The sequence below is a fragment of the Bubalus kerabau genome, chromosome 5, assembly GCF_029407905.1.
Source record: "Bubalus kerabau isolate K-KA32 ecotype Philippines breed swamp buffalo chromosome 5, PCC_UOA_SB_1v2, whole genome shotgun sequence".
NCBI classification, from domain to species: Eukaryota; Metazoa; Chordata; class Mammalia; order Artiodactyla; family Bovidae; genus Bubalus; species Bubalus kerabau.
Window position 1 is genome coordinate 59649718 of NC_073628.1, and position 10925 is coordinate 59660642.

General features: G+C 38.0%; 1 protein-coding gene across 1 annotated transcript in view; it reads right to left on the reverse strand.

Moving 5' to 3' along the window:
* The window catches only part of LOC129654238 (complement factor H-like), a 65914-nt gene extending 55389 nt beyond the window's left edge, over positions 1 to 10525 (reverse strand). The window contains 5 exon segments of the mRNA XM_055583755.1: positions 1361 to 1540; positions 3907 to 4086; positions 4194 to 4367; positions 5289 to 5465; positions 10477 to 10525. Coding sequence (XP_055439730.1) covers positions 1361 to 1540; positions 3907 to 4086; positions 4194 to 4367; positions 5289 to 5465; positions 10477 to 10525 — 760 coding nt within the window.
* Between the last annotated feature and the right edge of the window lie 400 nt (positions 10526 to 10925).

The following is a 10925-nucleotide window of genomic DNA, read 5'->3' on the forward strand; positions in this document are numbered from 1 at the left end:
GTGTAGCAAGCTCTTTTAATTTTATATTTGCTATTAATTTATAATAATTTATAAACATGAATTCCCTGAAATTTGTTGGGAATTCCTACATCATATGAAATAATAAATTGTTTTAGTGTAACTATATTTAATAAGCTAATATACATTTCCAGACAAGGTGCATGACAAAAATTAAGAAATATTTTATAATTATAAAATGTTAATTCACAAGGACCAAGCAATCATAAATATATAATGATTAATATACAATGCTGTGCTTAGCCACTTGGTCATGTCTCACTCTTTGTGATCCCATGATCTGCAACCTGCCAGGCTTCTCTGTCCTTGGGGCTTCTCCAGGCAAGAATACTGGAGTGGGTTGCCTCCATGGGATCTTCACAACACAGGGATTTAACCCAGGTCCCCCTCACTGCAAGCAGATTGTAGACTGATCTACCAGGGAAACTCAAGAATCCTGGAGTGGGCAGCCTAACTCTTCTCTAGGGGATATTTCTGATCTAGAAATTGAACTGGGGTCTCCTGCATGGCAGGTGGATTCTTTACCAGCTCAACTACCAGGGAAGCCCATAATATACAATGTACATTATGTATCGGCATGGCAGTTATTTAGAAGCTTGTTGTTTAATTCCCAAATAGTTATGTTTTTCTAAATAATTTATTCTCCATTAATACAGCTTTATTGTTGTATGATTTTTATATTAGGATCTTTATAAAAGGATGAATTATGAGGTGGAATATTAGACAGTAGATCTGGTTTTCTATTGATTTGAAGCTTCTTTCTAGATATTCTAGGCTTGTAGAAACTGGTAAACATATTGAGGATAGGGAGTCAAGATGTCATAGATTCGGAGAAGAAAAGCACAGATATTAAAAGTGGAAAATTGAAATGAACCTATTCAATTGGAATTCATCATGTAAACATGACTCAAGACTTTTCAAGATAGTTAAACAAATAGAGAAATAGATGACTAGATAGATACATAAATATATATAAATAGATACATAGATTGATACATATAGATACATTGATAAATACATAATAGTTCAGCATAAGCATAAGTACATTTATGTGTAATACACAAAATCAGAAACAATGGTTTTCCAGCAGAAATGAGCACACCTACTACCCAGATGTTAATTTAAAGTCACAAAGTCTCTGAGTGGTTTGTCACATAGCTGACTAAGGCACATTATACAATTAATATTTAGACACAGTATTTTGATTAGCTTCTAAATTACCTTGCAGATGGAAAATATTTGGAATGATAGATAAATTTCCTTGAAGGACACAAAGATACTACTTTTACAAGTCAGAGAGATATATAATACATTTTTTAAAACATTATGGACAAGAGATTACCTTCTTTGCAGTCTACTTTAGGATCCCATTCTCCATTTATACAGATTGAGTGTTTGTGTTCTGATTTTCCTCGACATTGGTAACTTTTGTTGGTGTTATGGTCATATTCAATCGTATGTGCTGGTTTTCCCTCAGGTGGAAATAATGTTGACCCTTTACACTTCCTAAGTTCATCTGTTGCTATAAAATGAAAACATTCTCTTGAAAAGACTAATTCTAAAGAACCAAATAGCTAATAACAAAAAATAGCTATGGAATCAATAAAATAATGATGTTACAATTTATGCCTACAAATTCCACCAGCCAAGTTCTTGCTGATCAAAGTTCATGAGATGAAAAATTATACATGAGCCTGAGTCTTGAGTCCAGTTTTTGAAATTTCAGAGAAAATACCCATCCTAAAGATTTCTGCCTTTTTGACTGGAATACTTTTTGATGATCTACATAGCGAATAGCTATCACATGAATAAATTTGGTCCCAAACTTGAAATCTGTGTAAATGTTCATATAATTTGCTTGTGGACCTTAAGCATCTCTGCATTATTTTCAATTCACACTCTTAAAACAATAAAATAAAAACAATTTTCTGTGGGCAAAGCATACCAAGTTGCTACTTTGCATGTGTTTTTTCAAGAAATGTAATGAAACATAATAAGAAAACTACATCCAAGGTGTTTTGTATAGAATCTTAACTTTTAAGCAAATCTTTTACCTGACACTGAAAATAAACACTTGAAATAAGAAGATGGGTACTTAAAGTTACAACCTTTGTATATACACTTCGAGTCTTTGAGCCACTATGTTATGTATCAGATCATTATAATGCAATATAAAGCCATGATAATTTTTTGCTAGCTCCAGGATAAGTTAAATATGGACTAAAAAAAGCTATATATATATATATACCTATTTTGTAAATTCAATGCAGGTGGAAGTTCTTTTTGAATTTGACAAAATATCTGTATAGGCCTTTGGCAGTATATGTTAATGATTTGTTAATGATAAAGGTTAAGTGAAATGAATAAAATAAGGAAAAGTCAAGCAGGTAGTCAAAGAAAAGTGATGGTTTCAAAATGAAACTCTGAAAAATAAAATAACAAGCTGAATTGAAAACACACTAAAGCCTTGAGAATTAGCCCTGTTTTTAAGTTTTGTTCAGGGTGTTGAGGGACATAAAACCAGTAGTATTCTTCAAGGAATGGTGGCCAAAGGAAGATGTATACTCAAAAGGAGAAATAGTGGCTACAGGCCTCATTCTATGATGGACTGATTTCTGGAAGGAAAGCAGACTTATTTTATTAGGAGAAAATAAGCACAGTAGGAAGAATGACAAGCTAGATTAGACAGAGTTACAAAATAAACCTTGGGAGAAGAAAACTGGAATAAGGTCTATTATAGCAAAGGGGGACTACATTAAACTGAATACAGGTAGAGGATTCACCTTTGCAAGGAAAACTCTGAGGTCAGAAGAGTAATAATTGAAGCAAACATTTTGGCATTAGGTAGAATGAAAAGTTAAATGAGGTGAGGTCATTTGAGGAGATAGAAGAGGACAAAGGTGGGGTTTGGTCTTGAAGAACTGGCAATACCTAGGACAGTAATGTGTTCATGAAAATGCAGGGATTAATAAGCAAAAAATTACTATTTAACTAAATAAACTCCTACTGAATGCCTCCTATCTGTCAACTGGTCTTTTGAGTGTGGGTCTTTCAACATACTCTCGGCAAGGAAAACAGCTATCAGTCCCTGCCCTCACTCAGGGCCTAAACCAAAGCCCTACCTTCTTCTTGGAATAATTAATGACTAGAAATATAATGAGTTAATTATCCTGGACATCCAGGGCTGTCTTTGAATGCAGAGCCCAGGAAAACTCCAGGAAAATGTCTATTCCAAGAGAAAAAATGAAAGAATGCAGCTAACATTGATTCTTCTGGTCAGTCATCAAAGACTTGGTCATCCAAAAGTCAGGATGAGTCTCTTACAGCAAATGTATCAGGGCAAGTTCTTGGGCCCACTCCAAGTGCCTCCCATGACAGAGTTACCTACTAACAGGGAGGGTTGAAGCCCACCCTCCCCAACACAGTAAATTCTCTTTGCAGAATTTGAAACAGATAGAGAAATTATCAGTTAGAAGCTTGAGAGAGGCAAGATTCCTACAGAAATGTATCAAATGGGTATTTTCCTCAACTATAATTCCTGGTTTCCAATGTTCTAAAAGAAAGAGTACCATATAAAAGCAAAAATGGCATTTCTGCAATGATAGTTGTATTTTCCTGGTAACTAGTACTCCCATTTTAATCACATGAGTATCTATCAGTAAGGTTTAGTTTCACACTTGTCAAGATAAACAATGTCCATATCAGGACAGAAAGATGGATAAAATTCTATTGCTAGTTTATATTTTTCCTCTTTAGACACATATTGGATTATAAAAATCAAATGTTTGGGATCATTATATTTTAAGATCTGACATTCTCAAGGATAACTCTAAATTTCAACAGAATGGCTGCAAATACTAAAGGTCAATTTGAGATGTGTATTCTGACCAATGCACTGAGGAGGCTGGGTCCACGCTCCACTAATACACGTGATAAATCTGGGTCCAACCATTGTAAATGCTTCTCTGCAACTGAACTCAACCGAGTTTCCATGGTGATAGGGAGGGACAGAAGGCTTGATGTCGCTGTGATCAATGTCAGGTATATTTCCACAGGTACGCTCCTCCTCTGAAAATCCACAAAAAACTGTTCATCTTTAAAATATTTAAATGTGTATATAGATACAAATAAGAGTAATGATTTACCTTGAAATATTACTACTTTTAATACATTACCAATACACACAGGTAAAGCTGTCCATTCTCCATCAACACACTGAATTTTATGAGAACCCTTCATCAGAAATCTGGGGTTGCAAGCATATTCCACGACCTCATTGTGTGCATATTCTTCTTTGTCTTTCCCATTAAGAAGTTAAGGAGGTGGAGCACATGATTTTACTTTCCTTACTGTAGAAATATTGCATAAATTATGGTTACATTGTGTCTTATAACTGAAAAATCCAACTAATGCAGAAATTTATTTCTCTAAATGAAATTTTATTTGCTATATAATTAATTTTAGCATTCTTAAACAACGAAAAAAAGAATAGTGTTTACTGATTCTGTTACTCATCTTGAACTAGCATATTGAAGTCTATGTATGCTCAGAAGCATGTTCATTATCCAGACATGCTAAATAAATATGCAAACCAGTTACTCATTCTGGGTGTATAAATTATAGCAATACTTTTATTCCACAGAAACACTGTGTGAAAACTTTTTGAAAAGTTTTGAAAAAATATCATTTGAGAGAAGCATTTGAACAGTTTAACTTTGATTCACATGATTTGATACATGTGACTGAATTGACTTTAAGTTACTTGAACACTTTTTAGACATACTTGAGGACACTAGATGTAAAGCCCACAGTATATAAAACTCTCCAATATTAATGGTAGAATTGCAGGAAAAAGGAAAACTAACAAGAAATCCTGCCAGTGTCAGGTTCCTCATGCATTTCTGTGGATTCTCCACCACATATTTCAAGAAGCACCTGGAGGTTAATTTCTTAAAGAAGGAAAACTGAGGTATCTACTACCCAGCACATGTCCTTGGTGGGTATGCTGCTGCAAAGTCGCTTCAGTCGTGTCTGACTCTGTGCGACCCCATAGACAGCAGCCCACCAGGCTTCTCTGTCCCCAGGATTATCCAGGCAAGAATACTGGAGTGGGTTGCCATTTCCTTCTCCACCTTGGTGGGTATATCTCTGCCTTAATGCATTAGAATATAGATGCACTGAAAGTGGACAGAAAATTAAGGGAGGGAAATAAAAAGGTTGATATCTGAAATCCCAATTCTTGCTCCAACAATTGTCAGATAAATATTTACCTTCACACGTTGGAAGTTTAGGGGACCATCCAAAGTGGTAGCACTGAACTGAATCTGCTCCAACCATAATACGGCCTTGACTGCAGGAGAATTTCAGCACATCTCCAACGTTAAATGTTTCTTTCCTGGGATAAGCATTTAAGTATGTATCCATTTCGGGAATACTGCATTCTCTTTCTATCAAAAAAGGTAAGTAATTGAGTGAGAATATTTAACCATTGCAAAATAAATATTATTTGTGTCACATAAAATGAGGTGCTGGGTACTGCATACACAGAGGACACACATTAATGTTCTTCCTTGAAAAACAATACATTATCTGGGATTTTGAGAAATATTAAGGTATTGAGCAGCAACATATATGCCTGATAATTTATTTGTAAAGTCAACTTGTTAATACTGGATCTAATTTTATCTCTGACATTTACAAAATATAATGCTACTTTTTTGGTCTCAAAATGTAGAAATATTCTCTCAGAAAAAAAAAAGACACAATTTTAAAATTGAATACAAATGAAAAAATGATATAAAAAATATAACTGGGAAACTAGAACACACAAGAGAGACATTTCTCTTGTATTTGAGTTACAGGTACATTAAAAATTACATAATTTTATCTACAAGTGTAGAAATCAAACTGAAACATGAAACAAAATGAGTAAACATGTTCAAGGTCACATAGGCATATTTTAGGTGTCTTGATTATGTATATTTCAATACAAACATCTAATCTTATTGTACCTATAAATGAGCTTAATTATTAATATGTTTTATTATTCTGATTCATTTTAAAAATGTATAAGCTTATCATTGAAAATGTGTAAAATCTATGAAATTTTTGCTGTGTGTCACATTGCTGTGTGTGGATTAATTGCTCAGTCGTGTCTGACCCTTTGTGACCCCATGGAGTATAGCTGGCCAGGCTCTTCTGGCCTTGGAATTCTCCAGGCAAGAATACTGGAGGGAGTAATTCATTCCTTTCTTTAGGGGATCTTCCTAACCCAGGGATCAAACCCAGGTCTCCCACACCACAGGCAGTTTCTTTACATCTGAGCCACCAGGGATTGCTACATATTATCAAAAATTACATTATTCTTATTTGGAGTCTTCCTATTGCTCAATAATTTGTAAACTTCAAAATTGGAATTTAAGAATTAGAATCTCACCCAAAAGAAGGACTATCTAAGTTTTCAAACATTATCATAAAATTATATATAAGCTAAAGTGAAGTGAAGTCGCTCAGTCGTGTCCAACTCTTCGCGGCCCCGTGGACTGTAGCCCACCAGGCTCCTCCATCCATGGGATTCTCCAGGCAAGAATACTGGAGTGGGTTGCCATTTCCTTCTCCAGGGGATCTTCCTGACCCAGGCATCGAACCCAGGTCTCCTGCATTGCAGGTAGATGCTTTAACCTCTGAGCCACCAGGGAAGCCCATATTTAGTTTTAAAAGTAATTATCCCTCCCCCCCAAATCAATAAATTTGTTTCTGCTTTTGTTTTAATGTTGAGCTTTGTAGCTTAGCTGTGAGGTTACTCTTGATGAGAACCATTGGGATTCCTTTCCTAAAGTTGTATTCCAAACTTCCACATAGCAATACTTCTAACAGTATGTGACTTTGTTTACATATATTGTGCTTCAGTTCAGTTCAGTTCAGTCGCTCAGTCGTGTTCGACTCTTTGCGACCCCATGAATCGTGGCACACCAGGCCTCCCTGTCCATCACCAACTCCCGAGTTCACTCAAAATCATGTCCATCGAGTGAGTGATGCCATCCAGCCATCTCATCCTCTGTCATCCCCTTCTCCTCCTGTCCCCAATCCCTCCCAGCATCAGAGTCTTTTCCAATGAGGCAACTCTTCGCATGAGGTGGCCAAAGTACTGGAGTTTCAGCTTTAGCATCATTCCTTCCAAAGAACACCCAGGGCTGATCTCCTTCAGAATGGACTGGTTGGATCTCCTTGCAGTCCAAGGGACTCTCAAGAGTCTTCTCCAACACCACAGTTCAAAAGCATCAATTCTTTGGCACTCAGCTTTCCTCACAGTCTAATTCTCACATCCATACATGGCCACTGGCAACTTACATAAAATTCCTATTTTATCCTACTATGTAAAACGCTGCTTTAACAAAAGAAGATCTTGATATTAGGCTGTTTTCTAACTGTTGTCTTTACAAAGAGTGACTGTAAGAATGGCATGATCATTTTTTTTTTTTTGAGCTAGACTTCTTTATTTTTTTTTTATTTTTTTTTATTTTTAAACTTTACATAATTGTATTAGTTTTGCCAAATATCAAAATTAAAAGCCTTTCCCTTTACTTAGAATTGTTAGTAGCTCAGTTGTCTATCTTTTTGCTATCCCATGGACTGCAGCTGGCCAAAATTCCATGGAATTCTTCAGGCAAGAATATTGCAGTACCTAGCATTTCATTTCTCCAGGGAATCTTCCCGACCCAGGGATCCAATCCAGGTCTCCTGCAATGCAGGTAGATATTACTGTCAGGTGTCTCAGAAATTTTGAAAGGGAAAGTGTGGTCTCTCAGGCATGTCTGATTCTTTTTGATGCCATGGACTATAGCCCACCATACACCTCTGTCTGTGGAATTCTTTAGGCAAGAATACTGCAGTGGGTTGTCACTCACTTCTCCAAGAGATCTTCCTGACCCAGGGATTGAACCCAATTCCCTGCATTGCGGACGGATTCTTTACCATCTGATCTTTTCTAAAATAAGCCAATTTTTTTGCTGCCTTGGCTGCAGCAAAGGCATGTGTCTTTGCTGACGAATGGTTTCCAGGCTTTCTTTGCATAGACGTCTTCCTACATAAACTTCACCCGCAGTCCCTCCTACTTTCTAAGCACTTGGATTCTTTTCTTCTTAGAATACACTTATTGGAACAATATAATAGAAATATTTTTACTTTTTGGTTCATGATTTACTTTAATTCATCTTTTTTTTTTTTTCATACTGGCATGAAAGCTGTTGAAAGGCATACCACTGACCCCCACTGTATCTTTCACAATTTTCTCTTAGCCTACTTCTGGCACATATCAGGTGCTTGCCTACAGCCTGAAAAGTGAAATTACCTGGGCTCTGGACACTGTTGAACAAGCCTGGCCCATTTCTATAACAATCTCCCCCTGTGTGTCTATCTGAAATCTCTGTGCTCAATCTTTTCTACACTGGCCAATGTTCCATCTCCTCCGTCCCCCATGCACCATTCGGTCTCACATGACTTTGTCTCCTTCCTGAAATGAGAACAGGAACCATCAGCACCTGCTTCTCTTCAGCATTGTATTTACACACCCATTTACTTCCTTCTCCTGACAGGAAGTTGCAAATAATCCAGTTGTCACCAAGTCCAGGACTTTCTCAAAACTGCTGGTTCCTCTCCCACCTCTTTCACAGGGAGCCTGTGGTCAGTCTTTGCCTGCTTCCCTCTCTGGCTCATCCTCTTCAACGTTCATTACACTCTCATCTTTCCCATTAAAACAATGCATAATCCACTGAGCAATACATCCTGAACCTCTTATTCTCTGCCACAACCAAGCCCTTTGAATGAGTTATGTCCTCATGCTGTATTGCATTTCTTATTAATAATTTATTTAGCAGGCTGTAAGTAGATTTTCCCCTGTCTATTCCATCTGAATCTGTCTCTGTTACAATTATTGTTGGCTTCCATGTAGCCAAATCCACCACATTTTAAGTGTTTTAACCTGACTTATTAACTGAATTAGAAATATTCATTAGTGTAACTATTCTAATGTAATTTGATTACACTTTCCTTGAATAAACTGTATGGTAGACATGACAAGAAGCTTACATGAATAATTTATTTTAATAACTAAAAAACCTTTTTAAATATTAGATCATTTGTAAATATTAAATCATTGTACAGATTCAGAGGAGTGAACAAACTTCAAATAGGTCATTGCTCTTAGATAATTAGTTAGATAATGGTGGAATTGGATATAGAACCATTTCAGGCTGATTCCACAGGAATTACTGTTAGTCAATTTATTATTCCTTGTTATTATATCATTTTCTTCTGTCCACAACTATGAAACATTCATTCTGACATTTTTTCCCCCTAAATTCTCTGGGTCCTCCTTTCTTTCTATCCACTTTGCCATCTATCCTTCTTCCGTCAGACACCTCAGTGTTGGAAGCTTCAGGACTCAGTCTTGAGCTCTCTTCTATTTTCATTCTACATTCTTTTCCAATCTGATGTCATCATTTACAGAGTGATAATCTCACATGTACATCTCCTGGCTAAACCCATGCACTCAACACTGTAGTTGACATTTCCAATGTTTATGGTCCATGGGCGGCACAACCACAGTACATCAGCAGGACAAAGGAAGGATGGCAAAAGAAAGGAGAGTGAGTGGAACTGGATCTGCACCTGGGGCTGGGGAACTGAAGCAGGGACAGTTGTGCATGGGAGGGCAAATGTTTGTGACAGAGGTGAAGAACTGAGGCTATTGGAGAGTGAAGCAGCTTATCTGTGAGAGTCTGAATGGAATGAGGATCACACAGACAATCCTTGCCACAGCCATACATACCCCAGACAGGGATTCAAGTCCCCTAGAAAGTGCTGTAGCTTGGAGCTGGAACATAGAGACTGGAAAACAATCCCAGGGCAAGGTCTGCTGTTGACTGAAGGGAGACAGTGTGAGGGAACCTGATGGAGAACATTGCAGTGGAAAATGCTTATGAAGGAAAGCCAGCTAACCTGGAGGAAGGGTGATATTGCTGAGTCACACACAGATAATAGAGTGATCTCTGCAGCCTCTCTCTCTGAACATAGCACCAGACAGCTGAAACAACCCAGGGAGGGTGGACCTATAAGGACATGATGTGCAAAGCAACACAGAAGAACCCCAGCCAGGGTGATCTTTAAGTCCCTGATGAAATAAGCAACAGACAATGACCCCAAGTGGGGGGCCCTGTAAGCACCTGAAGGGGGCAAGCAACAGAGAAGGACCAGCCAAAGAGGGCCTCTGATGGCCAGATGCCAGAAGCTAGGAAAAGACTCTAATAGGACCATAGCTCCTGCAGCTGAGTCAGTTGTTTTCCCTGCATGCTTGGCACTGCCAGGGTTCCCATAATTCAAGCACCCGTGTCACCTCCATGCTCAATCCTCACTGGACAGAGCTGTCAGAAGCTAGAAAAATCCCTAATAGTCACATACCTCCTGACAATACCACCAGATATGTATCTGGCATTGCCAGGGTCCCCATTATTCAAGCTCCTGTGTCACTCCCATGCTCAATCCCCACAAGGACAGAGCAACCAGAGGCTACAAAAAACACTAAGGGCCTCATATTTCCTGCTGTCATAGCCGGTGGCTCCCCTTAGTACCTGGTACTGCCAGGGCCCCTGCAATCCAAGCAACTGCACCACCTCCACATTCGGTCCTCCCTAGGGCACACCCAAGTCCTCCCAGGAAGCCTCAGGAGCAAACTCCTGTGGACGACTCACATGCACAGGTGGAGATAAAACCACAAGTGAAATCCAGAGGATGGTGGCTAAGGAATAGAACCAAAACATCCCCACCAGTGGTACAAGCTGAAGATTGAATCCACATGATCAAGTAGGCACACTTTGTATTTATGGAATATACAAACGATTACTAGAGTT